This window comes from Mercenaria mercenaria, chromosome 2, assembly GCF_021730395.1.
Source record: "Mercenaria mercenaria strain notata chromosome 2, MADL_Memer_1, whole genome shotgun sequence".
NCBI classification, from domain to species: domain Eukaryota; kingdom Metazoa; phylum Mollusca; class Bivalvia; order Venerida; family Veneridae; genus Mercenaria; species Mercenaria mercenaria.
The window spans coordinates 95574417-95594768 of record NC_069362.1 but is presented as its reverse complement, the minus strand read 5'-3'; the positions used below and the strand labels follow the sequence as shown (position 1 = coordinate 95594768).

The 20352-nt window shown below is 34.6% G+C and overlaps 2 protein-coding genes across 2 annotated transcripts in view; one reads left to right on the top strand and one right to left on the bottom strand.

Annotated features, from left to right (window-relative positions):
• Nucleotides 1-267: 267 nt before the first annotated feature.
• On the top strand, nt 268-6445 carry LOC123564628 (uncharacterized). Its single transcript, XM_045358345.2, has 4 exons — nt 268-1668; nt 3362-3395; nt 3740-3865; nt 4476-6445. The coding sequence occupies exons 1-4, from the start codon at nt 1603-1605 to the stop codon at nt 4583-4585; spliced, it is 336 nt and encodes a 111-aa protein (XP_045214280.2). The 5' UTR covers nt 268-1602; the 3' UTR covers nt 4586-6445.
• Nucleotides 6446-10457: 4012 nt separating this feature from the next.
• LOC123564627 (coiled-coil domain-containing protein 57-like) overlaps nt 10458-20352 on the bottom strand; it is a 30331-nt gene continuing 20436 nt past the window's right edge. Inside the window, exons 14-19 of the mRNA XM_053527337.1 lie at nt 20041-20141; nt 19020-19217; nt 16477-16617; nt 13165-13255; nt 12528-12746; nt 10458-11583 (exon numbers count right to left, since the gene is read on the bottom strand). Coding sequence (XP_053383312.1) covers nt 11399-11583; nt 12528-12746; nt 13165-13255; nt 16477-16617; nt 19020-19217; nt 20041-20141 — 935 coding nt within the window. The 3' untranslated portion in view covers nt 10458-11398. The remainder of the gene's footprint in view (nt 11584-12527; nt 12747-13164; nt 13256-16476; nt 16618-19019; nt 19218-20040; nt 20142-20352) is intronic.

The following is a 20352-nucleotide window of genomic DNA, read 5'->3' as shown; positions in this document are numbered from 1 at the left end:
ATTTCACTGAGAAAACTCTATAATTCACTGGAAAACATAAAATAAATGCGTTTCATGCACTTTTTATGAGGTAACACCGAGATATGAGTATGAAAGATCAACGTAACACAAAGAAAAACGGGATTTTTGAGTACCAAACCATTTAATCTTTATGGAATAATGGCATCAAAATTCGGTATAGTAGTGGTTTTAACATGTTCCAGGTTCCTTCATTCATATAAAGTAAAACTGTCGTATTTTAGATGTCATTAGGGATGGTAGATCTATAGTTTATTACCATTGTAGTGTCAGGCTATGACGTCGTTCCAAGGAGGCGCATGACAAAGACATTAACAGAATATATTATTTCCTGCCCACAAACACACTAACAAAGTTTAGAAAATATTGCCGTGGCTGTGGACTTACAGCATTTTCAGTGTTTTATTGAATTTGTTGTTCTTATTTGCTTTTAAAAGTTTAAAAGAAACACATGAACCGTTAAAGATTGTGTCCGGATGGTCCCAGCCAGCATGACTATATCGGCCCGATATAGGTATAATGTCGGAATGTCGGCAAAATGTGTCGACGTAGGGCCGACGTCGGGCCGTTGTAGTGCCGCAAAATATTGAAATCGGTAGATCGACATCAATCAGTGTAACTGTTTCGTATGTCGGATTGACATCGGGTCGATATTGGATTCTCTAATATAACTATATTTTATAATATTTATAATATTTCAAAATATTGATAAACGTGAAAAGTAATCTAATTGTTTATATGTGCTAATTTATTAAGCAAATAAGATGTATACCAAAATTAATCGAACTAGGTTCCAAACAAAATTTGTAGACGGTATTTATCAAAATTTTATATGTAATAAAGGGAGGTAATAATTAAGATTCATTTTTATTTTTATGTAAAATACCGCCATAGAAATATTTATATTTACAAAAATTGAAAATATAAATATGTTTAAAATTCTAACTGAACAATTTTTAATAGTGGTAACTGTATAAAACATGCAGAATATAGTTGTGAAAAATATTATGTCAATAAAATCAAATAAGCATCATGTATATGATGCGAGACACATCATTTCCCAAGAAAATTACTCTGAGAATTTATAAAGTGTATATTTTAAGAAAACTTTTTCACACTATTTCGCCACCACGACATGATCTGCCAATATCGGGCCGATATCATTTTGATGTTAGCCAAATATCGTTTGCCAATATCGGTCCAATGTCATTATGATGTTGGCCCGATACCGTCTGCCGACGTCGGGCCGACATCATTCCTATTTGCAGCCGAAATTGAAGCCTATATCGGGCCGTTATAGACAACGACGTCGGTTTGATATCGGGCCGATATAGAATGCTAGCTGGGGTAATGTGGCCCGTTTAGTCGCCCAAAAAAAAGAAAGTGTACGAGAACTTTCTACGGACGTCGCCATTTTTGTATAATTACTACTAAAAAGGAGAGCAATACACTACCTTACAGTAGCAAATAAAGCAGGTCCTATATAAAATCTTCCTGTTTTTAACTATAGCATGCAACAGTAGCTGATCAAATTACCGTTACCCGACAGTTTCGATATTAAAGCGCGCTGATATACGCTACAAAATGGATAAGTTTTTACAGCGAGCACTGGTATATTCATGCTGGATCTTTATCCTATTCAACATCGCTGTAAGTACACTTTCAACAACAGTTACAGCAATATCTATCATATGTTCATATATAATAGTGCTGTTATAAGTCAAATCTAACAGAACAACTTCTGAAGATATCCTGAACAAAACGGTTAATCTGTCGTCTGCTTCTGCCGATATGTTTAAAATTACGATAAAATCAAACTTAGCTGTTATATGAACTGACTTATTTTACGAGAGCAATCCATTTTGAAATATCACAGATCTGAAGGGAAGGAAATGACAATAAAATTAATGTATTTGACGTGCCCTATCAAAAAGGTGTACTTAATATATATATTACCATTGAGAAGGGCAAAAGTTAGAAGTCAGAAGTTGGAAGTACGGAAGTATAGTGTCCCTTCAAGGCTTCCATAGTTAATATTAAAATAATTTGGGGGTTTTGTGTAGCCTCCAAAATAAGAAGCATTACACATGTACCATAGGATATCATATGACATAGGCACAAATAAATCATGGCATAACAAAACAATTAACCTGTCATTTGCTATTTTGCCAACATCTTTTACGCACTGATAGTTTATAATTAAACTTACATTTAGGTCAATGTGTTGTAAGGAACATTATAAAATTCACGCAAAGATGTAATTTTATTCTTTTTACTACCATATCCCATTTTTAAAAGTAACGAAAGTACACATAAAAGTTGTGTTTATAAAGCGGGTGAATACAATGTTAAAGAATACAGTGTTGTATATGTTGTATAGTTTAACTTGTTATATATTACACAAATATATCAATATATATATTTCAAAGCCTATTGCAATTAGAGATACCGTTAGCAAACAGCATGGATCCTGACCAGACTACGCAGAAGACATTTCAGATTTTTTACTACAGGTTATCAGGTTATTCAAGATATTTTATGCAGTCATTATCGATCTTTATATCCTTACTCAAGGGCTGAACGGGTGAGTGGATGGCAAGTACGTAATATGGATCTAGTGTTGTTGATTCTGTTGCCAAATTCATTCATTTATTTCAATGCCATCGTCTTGGCATTCATACTACAACATAATTTCAGGCATTGACCATTGAACCATCATCGCGAAATATATGGAAAGTGAAACTCAAGTACATAACAAAACACGGAGGCATCTGTTAATGTGTTTATACATCATATCTCAATTATTTGTTTAGCAACTACCCTATTTTTATTTAGGCAAGATCAGCTCACAAGGTTTCTGGCTAGTTGAAAAAGGTATATGCAATTCAGCGGAGTATATTTACCATGTAAAGAGGTCTCCTACTGGTGTAAAATGTGTTGGACGTGTTTGAAAACTTGTTATTGCATAAATTAAAATTCTAAACTTCCACTCCCTCCGTCCGTTTGTTTGTACGATTTAGGAGAAAAACATTACAGAGTCTTACACTTTATTAGTCATCGCACCATCAAATAAGAAAGCGTACCAACTAACTGTAGTCGGGTCAAAAAATAACAAAGTCCGGATACAACGAACACATTCTGCTGGTCCCTAGGAGTTCGCTATAACTGGAGTTTACTGTATGCCATTGACAATGACGTTATTGCATCTGCGAAGTCTGGTCAGGGTCTTGCTGTTCGCTAACGGTTTCTCTAATTACAACAGGCTTTGAATGCGCAGGCTGGTCATGGCGCGGCTCATTTATTAAGTGTGCTTTTATAATTATATTGTTCTCTTATTTTGCAGGACTGTCTGACGTGCGGTCAAACAAAATGTTCAGGTAATCGAAGTTTAAGCGTTTCTTTTTATGTATCCTTGTTACATTTATAAAAAATCCCTACCCTTGCACAAGAATTTTCAGCGCATGCTTTTTATTATACAATTAAATAAGATTCACTAGGCGACTAACTACATAAGCAACTTACAAGCACTGGAAGGTGATTTCAAAATATAAGCGTATCACAAAAGTAACAGATTTAATACGGAACTATTTCCAAACACATTAGTGTCATTGGCCAAACGTTCTAATAGTACAAAAAGAAAGAAGGCATATTTAGCTGTATGTAGATGCAGTAGTAGTTGTTGTTTTTGTTATTTAAACTGATTATATATACATTTGTCTAGATGGAGAACTTTGTTGTAGTAAGGACAAAGGGGAGGCAAAGAATTGTTGTTGTAAAACCACAAGCACAACAGGATTCTCTATACATTGTTATCCTGGAACTGTTACATCTGTAGGATTTCCATGGTGTAAGTATGAATAAGAAAAAAACACCATATTACAGCATATTAAGTCGGAAATTAATTAAGAATAGCCTTCATACAGATCTGAGTATATATACCGATTGCGCTTGCCTTCATACAGATCTGAGTATATATACCGATTGCGCTTGCCTTCATACAGATCTGAGTATATATACCGATTGCGCTTGCCTTCATACAGATTTGAGTATATATACCGATTGCGCTTGCCTTCATACAGATTTGACTGTATATACCGATTGCGCTTGCCAGTTGAAATATTAACTCAAGGCGGGAACTTGTTGAAAAATGCCAATGTTAATGCAATATTATAAGATTCTTTCACTTGTTGTAGGTGCAGATGGAAATATCCGGCCTTGAGGGTAACTGTTTAGGCGGTAACGAGGCTCCCTGCCAAGTTTTTTACAACAAGTGAAAGAATCTTTTTCTTGCAAAGGTCTTCTTTGTGTCCATAAACATGTACGCATCCTTTGTCGTAGTAACATCGACATAAAGTAGTATTAAAATGTTAACTGGATAAGTGTTTTAGATTCGAAAGTTTTCGTTAGAGCAACATTTTCAATTTGTGTTACATAATTCTCTTGTTGTATTTATTCAGGGGCAGGTGTGATTATTGTTGTTGTGGTGATTGCCATTATTGCAACCGTCGTGTTCTTATTGTATAGAAGAAAGAGGAGTCAGACAGCACAGCCCTTTCAACAAATGTAGAACTGTTTTAGTTGATATAATACTAATCTGACCTCCCGAAAACTGTTCCTCAATAATTCCACACACTGAATTTAAGTAACTTGTAAAAGGTTACAATATATTAAAACTATCTGTATTAATTATGTTGAGAAAAACTCGTCCAAATATCCCGAATCAATCCCGTATGTCAGCACGAAATATTGTAACAAATTACCTGTATATATCATTTTACAAACATAGATATATTCATAATATTGTAAATTTGATTTTTACAACGTAATGTTATATAATATACAGTTTTAGTATTACATAATGTTTTCTAATAGTCTAATGTGTATACTTTACTATCATATGTTATTTTAAAAAGTAAGTATATAGACTTTTAACTATTCTATTAAGGGGCTCTGAGCTCTCAACGACAGTAGTCTAGTAAAATTATTCGTCATATTCTTAAAACATGAACGAAGACATAACACAATATATTCAGTTATGATTATAGTCTGTCATTCGTACTTTCGGTTTATCTTTACTTTGTGAAACTTAGTTAAATTGTATTTCACATCACTCCATATTCCATTTTATTTTCAATTGCTATTTTTAATATAACCTATTATGAGAAACATTTAAAACAATTTTTTTAGATTAAAGACCAAAGGGTTATGTTAAACATTGTTTAGGTAGAAACTGGTTGGAGGCTTCGTTTTTGGAACGTGGCTTTCCCTGTTGAAATACTCATCATTCGTTTTGTCTGAAAATTTTTGGATGGCTCATCAGAAAGAGGCTGACCAGTAAGAATGTACTTTACATCCCTTATGAAAGAAATGCATTCAAGAACAGTTTACTTCAGAATAATTTGTGATCAATTTCTTCACTCTATAAAAAACTTCTGGACTGATAACAGCTAAAAAACTCACGCAGGGTTTAATATTTACTGATAAATTGTTTTAGTTTTGGCTATTTTTAACACCAGAACTATACTTAATTCATTGTAACATTTCTTTCTTTTTGTAAATAAGTAAGTAATTTCCATTAATAAAGTAACTTGAATCCTGTTGTTTTAACAGCAATCATTTTAGATCGTTAAAATATCATTAATTATACTTATATAATTCATAAGATTGCTGTTAATTTTAAGCACATAGTCTCAATATATATATATATATTAAAATACTTTAGAATTTATTGTGATTATTGTGTACTCTTTTGCAGAACTTTATTATTTTTATTCACGAGACTGATTTGTCTTTTTCAGTAGTTTTAGCATTTTACTAACCTGTATGTTTAGATAATTTTAAAGAATTAAAAGCTAAGTGGCTGGTTTTGAAGCTAATTCACTTTTTGCGTTATTGCTATCCTTTTTTTTTCTCAGTAAATATGTCATCCTGACGTGTCAGCCATTCTGACTAAATAAACTGATACCATTTAAGTGCTAGACCACTGATTTAACGAAGACACTAAATAAACCTTTTATTCCCAACATCAGTGATGCCACGGGATCGTTTAAAAACGGTCAACTCGCTCGTAGGCAAAAAATATTTCCCACAACATACAATTATGACATGGATGCTGGAAAGGAATACACTATATACACGTAGCTAATCTTACATCATTTTGATTCATAACCATCCCCACCTGGGAACGCAACAAGGCTTAAATGCTACAAAATATTTAGCCGTGGACATCAAATAATCTATATTATAACTTTTATATCCGCAAATGATATACTGGAGTACTCAGACTTTGTTAAAAACTGCAGCTTTTCTTTCATTTTATTTTATTACAGTTTGTATATGTCCCGCGTATATATCTATTGTTGTACTTGGAGATGTTGTAAATATGGTGTGTGTTTATAACTAGAGAAAGTAAAATATAGCTCTTTCAGCTTCGTTTGTATTAACTGGTGACACTAATTGGGACTGTGATGCATCTTAGGAAGCTGTATCATGCGAGGTATTCCAAACAACTCATATCTTGCAAAAATATAAACTTTCGATTTAGACGATGGACATTAATCTCCCATACGTAGAGGTTATTTTTCAACTTCAGTTTCAGAAGCATGTAATATCTCACTCACTGTCACGTCATATTATCACGTTACTGCATCGTATTATCGTACTATCGTTTCTTCAGTAATGAAAAGCAACGGGAGTGCCAGTCACAGTATACGCCCGTCACTGCCTCACAACAAATTTACATTTGCCTGTTAAACAATACTTTTTGAGAAGACTTATTGTCAATTTTCTCAATTTTTACTAATTTCAAGGGCCATAACTTCATAGCAACAAGCGTCTGATATACGGGTATGCATCAAGGTTTTGGTAACCTCGCATTGGCATAACTAGGTTGTTGACCGGTGGAACTTTTATTGTCAGTCCGCACAATGAAACTTTCGAAGATTACCCGTATCATAAGCATGCCCGTCAAAACATCTTCAAAAGGTGTTTTCATCAATGAGATCTCAAAGTCTTGAAGGTATCAAATTATGAATTAGAAAGATATTCTGTACTTGTCTCAACTAGGTCAACAGGTCTTCGTCATAGGGCAACCACTCTTGAACCCTGTTAATTTTTCGACTGTTTTGACGAGGTTCTTATTGTAGGTTCTACGTCAGAGAACTAAATGTAATTGTTACATTTTTGGCCCACTTCAGCAGTCTTCGCACTTCCAGTACATTAAACATTATGTAAAGTACGATAATATACTAGTTGATGCTTTGTTTTGTAATGGCTAGTTGCGCAAGAAAATAACATATGTACAGCATTGTGGTTCAGTTAGGCGATGTTTTGATAATCTCACTTGTTCTCTCACTATTTAAGAAGATATTTTCTAGGATATTTCTTTGTTTATCTACATGTCGGACTACGGAACCCGAATTTTGATATCCAACTCCAAAAATATAATAACAAAGAAAAAGAACCACTATTGTGCGTTTTATTCGACCTGGCGGGGCGGAGTTAATCTCTGACATATGCAATAACGGTAACCTAAAAAAAAACCGAGCAAAATAGGTAGAGCAATATAATTGACTAAACTTCAACGCTACATTGGTTACAATGTATGGTAGATGGCCACTGAATAAGAAATCAGGTTGCCGAATATACTACATATCCTGCACAATAATGCAGTGGACCGTCGCGAAACCCCGCCCGCCAGGTCGATTAAAACGCACAATAACCGCAAATTTGTCTATTTTTCGTGCGCAAATAGTTTACCAGAAGTGCCACAATCCACTGAAGAGGAGCACCGATGGTGCTCGAATTGCGCGATCAGCAGCCGTGTATTATGCGTTCCATCAAGAGATCCGTCATGCGTTCAATTAGCGATCTATTATGCGATCCATTGGGGGTATATTATCCGCTCCACTAGCGTGTTGTTAAATGACACATTTATATTAATAAGCGATCCAGTAGCTTATTTGCATGCGACATTTGAACGCGGTCTTGGTGGTGTTTATGTGGAACATGGTTATGTTGGTGTTTATTGACAGTGTTTATTGTAGATATATTACTAGAGACCACTCCCAAAAGCTAAACTTGAGCATGTTGCGTTCTGTTGAGCTAAAAATTGGGCCTGGTTCTGACATGACGATTTGTAAAGTTTCCACAATACATGTATATATACAGAAAAATTGAGCTTCCATCCGGACACCGTGTTTTCTGTTTTTCCAATCTTACTAGAGGGTCACCGAAGTGACATTTATGTGAAATTATTTCAAATTCAAACCTGCACTTTCTGACAAGTAGATTTTTTTACTTTTTCTGTTCTCACAAAAAGAGTTCTGCATGGAATAGATTTGATAAGGGACAGACGTGTGAATTTAGAGATGTTTTTGACAGTCAATGTTCACAAATGAACAGGATGCCGAGTGATCACAGTAGCTCACAAAAGCCTACCACTTTCAATTTTTTTTAAAAAAGTCGAGCTAAAAGCTATTCAAGACTTAGAATAATGGCTCTTGTGCCATGCACCTCTTCCCTACGCAAAGATCAAATTATATTACAGTCCCTTTAGCGGTTTCCAGGCTGTACTGACCGTAAAAAAGGTAAGAAATGTGGAAATTCCACGAAAACCAGGTTTTCCAACTTTGCATCACACCAACAGGTTCTATTTAGAAACGGGCCATGTTCTGCTATACAAATTTGACTGCATCCATCATACCATATAACAAACATAGATCCGTCATTCCTGACTTATGTCATTGTTTGACCTTGACCCTATGGCAGAGTAAGGCCCATATCAGGATTTGAAATGTGACCGGTTCATTCCACATTATAAAAGGTACAGTAGACAAACGCTTCAGTCCACTGCATCACAGTGAAACTTTGAAAGTATGCAGATTAATCAAATTATTCAGCGGAAACAATTTTCTATTTTTATTAACTGTGATCCGAGTGACCTCCAAATATATTGTCAACCTCTATTTTTGATAAAAAACACATACAGACAAAGTTTGCTGACAATATGTGTACCAAAAACTAAAGATATCAGGCATAACCCTTTTTTTTAAATTTTTAATAACCTTGACCCAAAATACAATCCAAAGCCAGTTCTTCATATAAACTTGCTATACATCAAGTTTGGTGACAGAAAGTACATCCTTACTACAGTTATAAACTGGAAACCACATTTTGATGATCAGCAGTGAAAAATATCTATTTTAGTAACTGTGACCTTGACCCATTGAAATTTACAAGACTTTTTACAACAAAAAAATTTAGGTTCTGACTGGGATTTGAATCGTGACACAGCACAAAAGATCACTTCAGCCAAACACTCTTAGACCACTGACTCAGAGCCATACAGGAATTTTCAAACTCTGCAAATTAAATAAAAAGCCTCATTTCAAACTGAAGTTACTGAGTGGACATTTTCCTATTTTTAGTTACAGTGACCTTGACCTGACATAAGTGATTCCCAAATACAGTCCCAACTTTGTGTTTGATAAAAGCTAATCAAATTCAAACTCAGTTTGCTGACGATATATGTACCCAAACTAATGATGCAGTGTGGAAGCCATTTTGCAGTTTTTAGCAACAGTGACCCAAGATATCATCTAAAGCTAATTCTTCAGACAAAAAGTTTGGTGACAGTAAGGAAGTCACTCAGTGAGATTTGAACTGTGACCCATCTGTTCCACAGCACAAAAGGAAGCTTTGGCCTAACGCTGTAGACCACATTGCCACAGTGGATTTTTCCAAGTATGCACATTAAATCAGTTATACTGACCTTGAACCTGATCCCACTGACCCTTATGCAATCCCAACCTTGGCTTTTCTATTAGCTATATATATGCCAAGTTTAATTTCAATCCATCAGTCGAAACAAGTTATTGAGAGGAAACTGTTTTTTCTTCTATTTTAGTAACAGTGACATTGACCTTGACTCCACTGAACGGAAATAAAATCCAAACCTTTGGTCTTACTATAAACTTTATTTCAATATCTCCACCCAAACTAAAGTTCTTCAACTGAAACCAAATCTTCATGCTGCCTATCCATCCATCTGCCAAACAATATCGCCAATGTAATAACCAGGTTTTCAACTTCTAAAAACCTGGTAAATGTGGGCGGATTTCCTGGATACACAGCCAGAGCTATACATCCAGAGTACCAGCTAATCTTCTTAAGTTTAAAGTTGGCCTTTCATCATTGAAATTTGTGTTGTATAGTGCAATGTTCTTGGAAAAAAAGTAAAACGTATCCCTTAAATTGGAGTGATATAGAGTTAAATATACATTATACTTAGTACATGAAATGATAAATCCTACTCATGCCTACTGGAAGAATGGTAGAACCAAAACATGTATGAAATATTTATTTCTCTAATAGACAACTGTCTCTGTATCGGTGTATCCACATACACCTGGCTCTATAAAATCAATACAGAACAAGTGAGGTATTGTAAATCTATTATATTTTATTTTTTCTATCTAATTATCACAGATAAATAAATATGACACATTTCTCTCCAGCTATTATAAGTCAATCAGTACTGAGTCTAAAGTATCTTTCGACCCAGCTTAACACTTCAGAAGGTGTTTAGTTCAAAGTTAAATGACTTCTTATACACGCTCATAAAACTGTGTAGCAACGAAAATTATATCTGTATTACACAGTACACTATTGTTGATTCTTCCATTCTTCATGTTTATTTTCCCTTTCTTAGTTACAACAAATATTTTTCCAAGCAAGTGAAATCACTACAGATGTTTCTTCAAGGCATTCATGAACAAAAGCATTGATACATGAACTACACATAAATGCATAGGTTATTCCTTTCTCTTTTTTTTGATAAAAGAATTTTGTGGTCATAACACAATTCGTTTCTTTATAAAACTTGGTGAAAATGCCCTTTCTAAAAATTTGGATGTTTGATCTAGAGCAATGGCTGATATATGTGCATACCTGCCAAGTGCACATGTTAGATTATAATTACTGAAGATATCACTTCCTCCTCTGTATCATCACTATAGTAACATCATATATCACTTCCTTTCTGTGTTTTATCCCTGTTGTTACAGCATATCTCAATTCCTTCCAAATCGCTATAGTTACATCATATATCACTTCCTTTCTGTGTATTATCACCATATTTAAAGCATATATCACTTCCTTCTAAAGTTACAGCATGTATCACTTCCTTCCTGTGTATTAATATCACTGTAGTTACAGCATATATCACTTCCTATGTATCACCACTATAGTTGCAGCATGTATCGCTACTATAGTTGAAGCAGATATCACTTCCTGTGTATTAATATCACAGTAGTTACAGGATATATCACTTCCTGTGTATCACCACAATAGTTACAGCGTATATCACTTCCTTCCTGTGCTATCTAGCTGCTCTATCATCTCTTATATTATAGTTTCTAACAGATGGTTGTTGAACCTTTTTAAACACTTTTCCAGAAGCCTTGTCAGATAATTTCTTTTCAGACCTTGGCCTCTGATGTCCTGTAGGTTTACCAGAAAGGTACAATGTGTCTTTTGCAGTTTCATTAGAGTTATAATTCTCATCTGAAAATAACAGTACAAAAAAAGAAAAGTATAAAAAAATCTTCAAATAGATGCAGAGCTGATATAAACAAGAGGGCCAAGATGACCCTAGGTCGCTCACCTCAACTGAAAAATACAGCCTATATCGCATACACAAGGTTTTTCTTTGATTTGACCTAGTGACCTAGTTTTTGAACCGAGATGACCCATTTTCAAACTAGGCCTAGATTTCATCAAGAATATCATTCTGACCAATATTCATGAAGATTAATTGAAAAATACAGCATCTATCGCATACACAAGGTTTTTCTTTGATTTAACCTAGTGACCTAGTTTTTGACCCCAGATGACCCATTTTCGAACTCGGCCTAGATTTCATCAAGGTTATCATTCTGACCAATATTCATGAAGATTAATTGAAAAATACAGCCTCTATCGCATACACAAGGTTTTTCTTTGATTTGACCTAGTGACCTAGTTTTTGACCCCAGATGACCCATTTTCGAACTCAGCCTAGATTTCATCAAGGTAATCATTCTGACCAAATTTCATGAAGATCAGTTGAAAAATACAGCCTCTATCGCATACACAAGCTAAATGTTGACAGTCAGACGACGGACGACGGACATCGAGCGATCAGAAAAACTCACCTGAGCATTGCTCAGGTGAGCTAAAAATGGAATTTCTCGCTATTAGGAAATATTCATTTGCACTCAGTTTAATATGTAAAATTCAAAATCTAACATTGACCTAAATTGTATTTCTTCGGATGAATTTCAGTCATACTAACACAATAAAGCATCAATGGTTTAGGAAGACGCAAAGTGCTTCTTTTAAAAAAATTCAGACATGGGTGGGCACGTAAGTAGCTACCACCAGACATGTGGATAACTGGGGATTTCAAAATATGGCCGTATGAGGCAAGGTGCAGATTAAAAAAGACAAAAACACTGCTTTCGAAGTACCTTGAGTAGATCGTCTATGTGGACTAGATAATCTCGGTGTGGGGGATGGTCGAGCTTCCTCCAACATTCTCCAGACTTCTTGTAGAGATTCTCCACCCATAGAGGACATACTCATCATCAACTGAGATCTTGCTGTGTCTGGTACACTACGCATAGAAGCCACAGTCTCTCCTCCCTCTGTATTCACACTGGCTCGAACATCTACCTCTGTGTCCATAGCTGTAGTAATGGTTATTGAATTATGAAGATTTTTTTGCAACATATAACTTACTTTTCTATATAATAAAACAACTTTGGTTTGAACATCTACCTCTGTGACCATTGCTGTGTGATAAGACAATTAATGTTTAAATTTCTTGCAATAAAACAACAACTTACCGTAAGTCTTCAGATATTACTGTGATTGTCTATATATCTAACATGACTTGATATGATTCAGCCTATAAAATAAGTCTTTTTGCATCATGCAATAACCTGCTGTCCTTTTCATGTATTAATCTCTCAAATTTATTATTAAGTTTTGAGCATAGCCACTTCAAATATTAAGTTGTTATTTATTTATACAACATGATAGAACTTTTTTAGATGATATGTTACTTGAAAACATGATTTACTATGTGTAACTACTGGTACTCACAGTCTCTGAATGTGGAAGGTTTCTTGAGTATAGAGGATGGTCTATATTCATCTGTTTCTGGGCTCTGGTACTTCTGAGCATACTGTAATTCCTGCAGTATAAAAACAAATTATCGTTATTCCTAACATCATACACATGCTGATTTGTGAGTCATCACATTAAAAAGGGCTAGCTGATGAAAGTTAAACAATATCACTTTTAAGTTCAGAACACATATTTCTTTGGGACAAAATTTAATGAAATAATTTGAAAAAGCCGCTATCCATACCGGTTTTTCTTTGATCGACCATATCCGGGTGCCCGGGATCCTTTCAAACTGGCCCTGAGATTTATAATGCAACATTCGACCAAATTTGAAGATCAAAATTTTGATAAAACACCCTTAAATTACAGGTTTTTTTTGATTTAACCAAAAAGGTTTGCCGGGGGTTTTTTTAAACCCAGTTTTTGACCCATTTTCGAACTCGGTTTCCTAAGATTTCCCCAAACCCCCTCAAGGTTTAAATTTGACCATTTAAGAGGTTAATTAAAAAAATTCTCCCTCTACCTCAAAGGTTTTTTTTGAATTTGACTATTTCCCAATTACCAAGGGAACATTTATAAACCCTTTCTGAATTTTTAAAGGTTTTTTTAAAATTCTGCCCAAAAGTTTCTTTTTTGAAGGGAATCAGTTGAAAAATTTCCCCCACTCTACCCCAAGCTAAATTTGGACACAGCGGAACCTTAAGACGAAAGGACACCGGGCATTCGAGCCTCAAGGAAAAACCCCCTGACATTTTTTGCAGGGACTTAAAAAACATACCATTTTAAGCATTTACAAAACACTTTTTAAAAATTGTTCCCAAAAATTATAAAAAAAACAATCTTTTGTATTTTCCAGTCCTGTGAATTTAAAAGTAAAACCAAAAAAAAAAGCATAAAAATTTTTAAACAGGTTTATTTTAAAATAAATACATAAAAATTTATATGAGTATTTAAAACCTTTTACAAAATAAAATAGTTATCTGATCAAGGGTTTGTTAATTTTATATTAAATTCCCCACTAAATTTCTAACTTAAAGGGTTATTACAAAAGAAAAAACCTTCATTCAAAGCTTATGGACCCAGATTAATTTACATTGAAAAGAGAAAGTAGGCTAAATTTCAGGTACCATATTCCTCTTTAGGGTTTAAAAAACGAAGGGGATTGGTTTTTGGTTTTCTATACTGAAAAAAAAAGGTTTTACGGGTAAATAAAAAAATATTTTTTATTAAATTTTGGCAAAAAATTTTTTAGTAAAAAAGAGTTTTTTAGGATGACCTTGCCCCCCGGGGCCCATTTGAATAAATTATGAAAGTTTTTAACCTTTGAATAAACCCTGTTTGGCGGAAAACCGTTACTTGCCCTTTCCCAAATTCAAAGTTTATTAAACAAAATTTGGCAAGAGAATAAGCATACATAAATTACCTTTATCGTTGTGTCCCCTTCACAACTTTGATTTTTCGGAATCCTTTTTTGCGCCGAAAGTTTCTTCTGTGGGTAACCTGAGACCAGTTATTTGTTTTCCAAACCTTGGTTGACAAGAATTCGACCCCCTCCTTCTTAAAATTTATTTAACTTAAAGTTTTAAATTTCCTTTTAAAGTAGACGGGGTTCCTTTCCCTAAAAATGTTTTACGGTTTTACACTTTAATGGGAAAGTTATTTAAAATTTCCTACATATGACAAATAGGAAAATCCGGAACTAAATGCCCCTTCAATGAAATCCTTTCCGTCTGGGTTTCCCTGCCCTGTTGGAACTAAACCTTTTTACGCGCATTCAGTCTTTTTACCTGTTTTCAATATGCCCAAGTTATTGGAAAATCACATCCATCGGATGCAAGTTTTAAACGGAAAACCAAAAAATTGGGGATTGATATAACCAACAAGGAGATCAATTCAAAAAACAAATATGCCTTTTGGGGCAAAAAAATAAATACAAACAAGGGCTGTCTCCTTTACACCATGCCAATTTGTCCAATTGAATAATTAGTTAGGGCAAATGTTATTTTTTAGGCCTCTTTGTTCAAAATGGGGGCTGGGTCCTTGCGCCGACACTGCCCCATGTGTACCCATTAATGCGTGTTTTTTATAATACCAGGATTTTTTGACTAATGGCCCGCCCGCCTTTAAAATTGCCAATATCATAAAAATTGACCCTTTAACGATCCATGTGGTTGACCTTCTTTTTTTGACCTACGGACCCGTTGTTTGCACGGCCCCAGTCTTTTTATTTGGTCAATTCATCCAAGGGTTATTTGAAAATTTCATAAACCCTTTGAAAAGTATGGCCCGGAGCCCATAAGACCTATCCTTTTTTGTTGGATGTGACCTTGACTTTGACTAGGACCCGGTGTTTGCACCGGACCATGTCTTCTGGGTCACATTTTTGAAGTTATTTTGGAATCCATTTCAACATGCCCAAGATATATGGGAACATCGCCCATCAATGCCATCTATCCTTTTAAGCCCAAGGTGTATTTGACCATTGACCTAGGAATGGCTTGCCCTTTCGACCGTGTATTACTTTGGTTCACAATTCTCCATAAGTTTTTGAAAATAATCCATGAGGACAAAGATAGGGACCGGGCCCCACGAACCTCAATGCCTACCTAATTCTAAGGTAAACCTTGCCCCTTCTACGACCCTGGGTCTTGAGGACGGAATTGTCCTCTCCCTGTGGTTAACCACAATTCCATGCCAAGTAATTTGAAAATCCATATCATGAAAAATTATGGAGGACCACAAAATTTCGCACTGACGGACGGCCGCGGGGTTTCAAAACCATTGCCCCCTTCGGAGGGGGCAAAAAAAATATAAGGGGATTTGCTTTTAGGAGGCATCAGTAAGTTAATTTCAAACCAAAACGGGCCATGTTTAAGCATTAAAAGTGCAGTTTGCAATTTTTGTTAAAAAGTGAAAAGCAAATTTCTCCAAAGCCATAAAAATTTAGGGTCGGGCCAAAAATTTTGGGTAGGTCGTGATACCGGAAACAAACAATTATTTTTAGGCCTTAAACTTAAACAAACAGTGTACTTTAGTAATAAAACAAGTACTGTTCCTAAAAGCAAATACTTCAATGTTGTTTTTATAATCTTATTATATTATTTATTGTTAAATTGTTTTTGAAAAAATTCCTTTCATCAAAATTACATAAAATAGCTGAAGCTTAAATAGATCATTTGATCAAATGGTACTATTTAACATTGTGGGCATAACATTTGTCAGAACATGAATTTGTGTATATCATGATTTAAGGGAATATTCACTGTGAATAAATTTCAAGGAAGCTACCACAAAATCCATGAAAATAAATCTCCTCTGAATATCATGCATCTCTTTGAAACATTTTTGAGAATTTAAAGAGAATTTTACCTGAGCACCATAATTTATTCCTGGTCTCTTCTCTGCCAACTGAAGTTTTAAATTGGAAAGCTGAAAATGTCAATAACTGGAAATTAATATTCATGTAATGGAGTAGATAATTATTTTAAAAATCAAGCTTCTATATTCAAAGGTCTGTGTATAAATTTTACTGTCTGATATACACACAAGGATTTGAAATGCCCCATCTATTTATATGGAAAATTTAATCCAAGAAGATTGTCGCAATGCAATATATGAAAGATGCATAATAGATAAGGTTTTTCTGTACTAAATGAAGCATGACACTATCCTACTCATGAAGCTTATATGAGCCGCACCATGAGAAAACCAACATAGTGCATTTGCAACCAGCATGGATCCAGACCAGTCTGTGCATCCTTGCGTCTTCGGCCCATGCGTTCACACTATAGGGTCAAAAGTTGGAAATTTAGGGCTTTAAACCCAGAAATTTAGAGAACCTTAGAACCCAGACCTGCAACTGCGTGCCAGCTGGTCTGGACCATGCTGGTTCAAATGCACTATTTGGTTTTCTCATGGTGGGCTCACTAAAGATTACTTTGACTGGGATACATAGAGATTTTGCTATTGTCATTGGAAATGAGTAATAAATATACATTTAAGTCATTACACAAAGGTAAATAAATTGGCCATTTTTTCAAATGATAAACAGTTAAGTTGACTTTTACTTTACAAAACACAAACATAGAAGCCACCTACATGATTTAAAATGTTCATTTGCCAGTGTCAGAAGTGGACGAATGGCAGCGTTTCAGTATAATTTCAGTGACTCTATTATACCATTTTTAATTGGATGGTGTTTGACATTGTCATCAGAAACGCCTACTTTGAGAAAAATATAGTCAATACTGATTTTAATGTTTAATTTAAAACCTAAATTTAAGTCAGGACATTTCTAGAAAAAATGGTTGTTAACAAGTTTGTATTCAACTTCAATGTGTAATAACATATAATTTCTGAAAATGTTCCCATGAATTTTGTATGATGTGAATTACACACGAGCTACATGTGCTCAGGACACAATGGTCACACTTCAAGCATAACAACAGAAACCACCATACTGGATCAGATTTAAACTAGAGTTGTCACAGGAGTGACGAATTATACCTCCACAATACAGCCTTGTAACAGAAGTAAGCAAATGTCAAAGTCGAACCTCAAAATCAATAGGGGTCATTGTTCTGGGTCACTGTGACCTTGACCTTTGATCTACTGACCTCAAAATCAATAGGTGTAATCTGCTGGTCATGATCAACCTTCCTACCAACTTTCATGATCCTAGGTCCAAGCCTTCTCAAGTTATCGTTCGGAAATTGTTTTACTGTTCAGGGGTCACCTTGACCTTGATCTTTGACCTACTGACCTCAAAATCAACAAGGGTCATCTGCTGGTTATGACCAACCTCCCAATCAAATTTCATGATCCTAGGCTTAAACCATTTCAAGTTATCATCTGGAAACTGTTTAACTGTTATGGGTCATTGTGACCTTGACCCTTGACCTAATGGCCTCGAAGTCGAGCTTGACCTTTATTCTATGGTGCTACACATGTGTACCAAAATTTATGATCCTAGAGCCAAGCATTCTCAAGTTATCATCCGGAAACCGTTTAACTGTTCTGGGTCACTGTGACCTTGACCTTTACACTACTGACCTCAAAGTCAAACTTGACCTGTATTTTATGATGTAACACCAGAGTACCAAACTTTATGATCCTTGGCCCAAGTGTTCTCAAGTTATCATCTGAAAACCGTTTAACTGTTATGGGTCATTGTGACCCTGACCCTTGACCTACTGACCTTAAAGTAGAACTTGACCTGTACTTCAAGATGTTACACCCGGGTACTAAATTTATGATCCTTGGCCCAAGCGTTCTCAAGTTATCATCCGGAAACCGTTTAACTGTTGCGGGTCATAGTGAGGCTGACCTTTGACCTACTGACCTCAAAGTTAAGCTTGACCTGTATTTTATGATGTTACAGCTGTGTACCAAAAATTTTTTTAAATCCTTGGCAAGCTTTCAAGTTTTTTCCGAAACTTAACCGCTGGGCCCAGTCCTTTAACCCCAACTTTGTTCTAATAAAAATTTCAATGAACGGAAAATTTTTAAATTTAAAAATTGCCAAAAAGTATTTGAATCTAATTTTATGGGGCTTTTTGCCCTTGGAAATTTAACAAATTTACAACGGGAAACATAAAACTGAAACTAATTTTTTGATTTTGTGTTTGGGTAATATAAATTTATGTAATCCCAACAAAAATAAAATCTAATATTAGTTCAAAAGTTGACCTTTATAGCTCCTTGACATGGCCGTTTTGTAAAAAAATTTTTACAAATTTATTTTACAGTATAAAGAAGAAATCATCATAATCTTACTATTGTATCAATTTACATTTAGGTCATAGACTTCAGAATATTTACTGTAAATTTACCTCTTGGTCAAGTGCTGTGACCTCCATATTTCTTTCAAGATTGCTACGATAATATTCATCAGCCTCTTTCCTCGCTTCCAGCAATTGTAGCTCAAGTTCTGAGACTTTCTGGCGTAGACTAGACAACTCTGTGTGAGATCTGCGCGTTGCTGCTCCTAACTCGTACTTAACTTTTCTCAACTTTTTAATTGCCTTTCTCTCCGGGTTTGGTTTCAAAAATATATCCAAAATTTTTAATTAACATTACTTTTTATTTTTAATCAATAACTACACCCCCAAAGTGCTTTTTTTAAATTTTTACAGGGCTAAAGGAAAACTAAGGACTAAATAAAAAAAATAATTTCTTTAGCCCTTTTTATTTTCTTTTCGCTTTTCCTTAACAATCATAAGCTTTAAATTCTTCATAACCCTTTTTTTTGCCTACTTTTATTAAAACAAATTGGTTTTTAAAATTAAGGTTTTTTTGGTTGCAGAAAAAATATTTCCCTTGATTTTTTTTGCAAAAAAAGGGGGTAGCTTTGGTTTTTTAAATCCTGAAAATTTTAATAATAACTATGGGGGGTCAAATTTATTTTGCTTTAGTAACTAAAGGCAATTGCCCCTAGGGCTTTAAAATTTAAAAAGGCCCAAGAAAAAAGTTTTTTATTTTAAAAATAACTAAAAATTTAATATTTGATGCCAATGTAGTATGGGAATTTCATGGGATTAAAAATTTTTCCCATTTTTCACTGACCTGGGTAAAATTTCTATGATGGACTGGTTGTTTTATATTTTTAAACCTTGGGCAATTTCCTAATTTTTATTTAAAATTTTAAAGGTTTTTTTCACTTTTAATTTAATTTTACTGACTGTAAAACAAACAGTGGGAGACCAAGATAAGCCTGCACGGTGCAGGCTCAACTTGGTCTGCAGTGGTCGCAAAGGCGGAATCAGTTGCAGTCAGCAGGCTTAAGGTTTAATTGAATAGCTCTATTAAAATTTCATTACAAAGTTGATTGGTTTTGCGTTAACATAAACTCACCTGTTTCTTTATGTTTTCTATTGTTTTCTCTTGAAATAAAAGATGGGCTTGTTGTTTCTTTAGCTGGGCAGACAAGTCAACCTTCTCTCCTCGTAATGAACCTTCAAACAAATGAGGAAATAAATAAAGTAGGTCTATTTAACAAAGATTAATTAAACTAAAATATTTACAGATAATTTAAGATAGAAAGAAGGAAAAACAAAACTCAGGAACTAACATCATCATTTTCTATAAACAGAACTTTTTATGCTTCCTTATTTTAAACAGGTGTTAGATGATGTACATACAGATACCCTCTGATTCAATCAACAC

What these genes read in the sequence shown, in the direction of transcription:
- LOC123564628 (XM_045358345.2), top strand. Translation starts at nt 1,603, where the DNA reads ATGGATAAGTTTTTACAGCGAGCACTGGTATATTCATGCTGGATCTTT. An exon ending in TTATCCTATTCAACATCGCT is followed by an intron (nt 1,669 to 3,361) that starts GTAAGTACACTT and finishes CTTATTTTGCAG; the next exon opens with GACTGTCTGACGTGCGGTCA. An exon ending in ATCTGTAGGATTTCCATGGT is followed by an intron (nt 3,866 to 4,475) that starts GTAAGTATGAAT and finishes GTATTTATTCAG; the next exon opens with GGGCAGGTGTGATTATTGTT.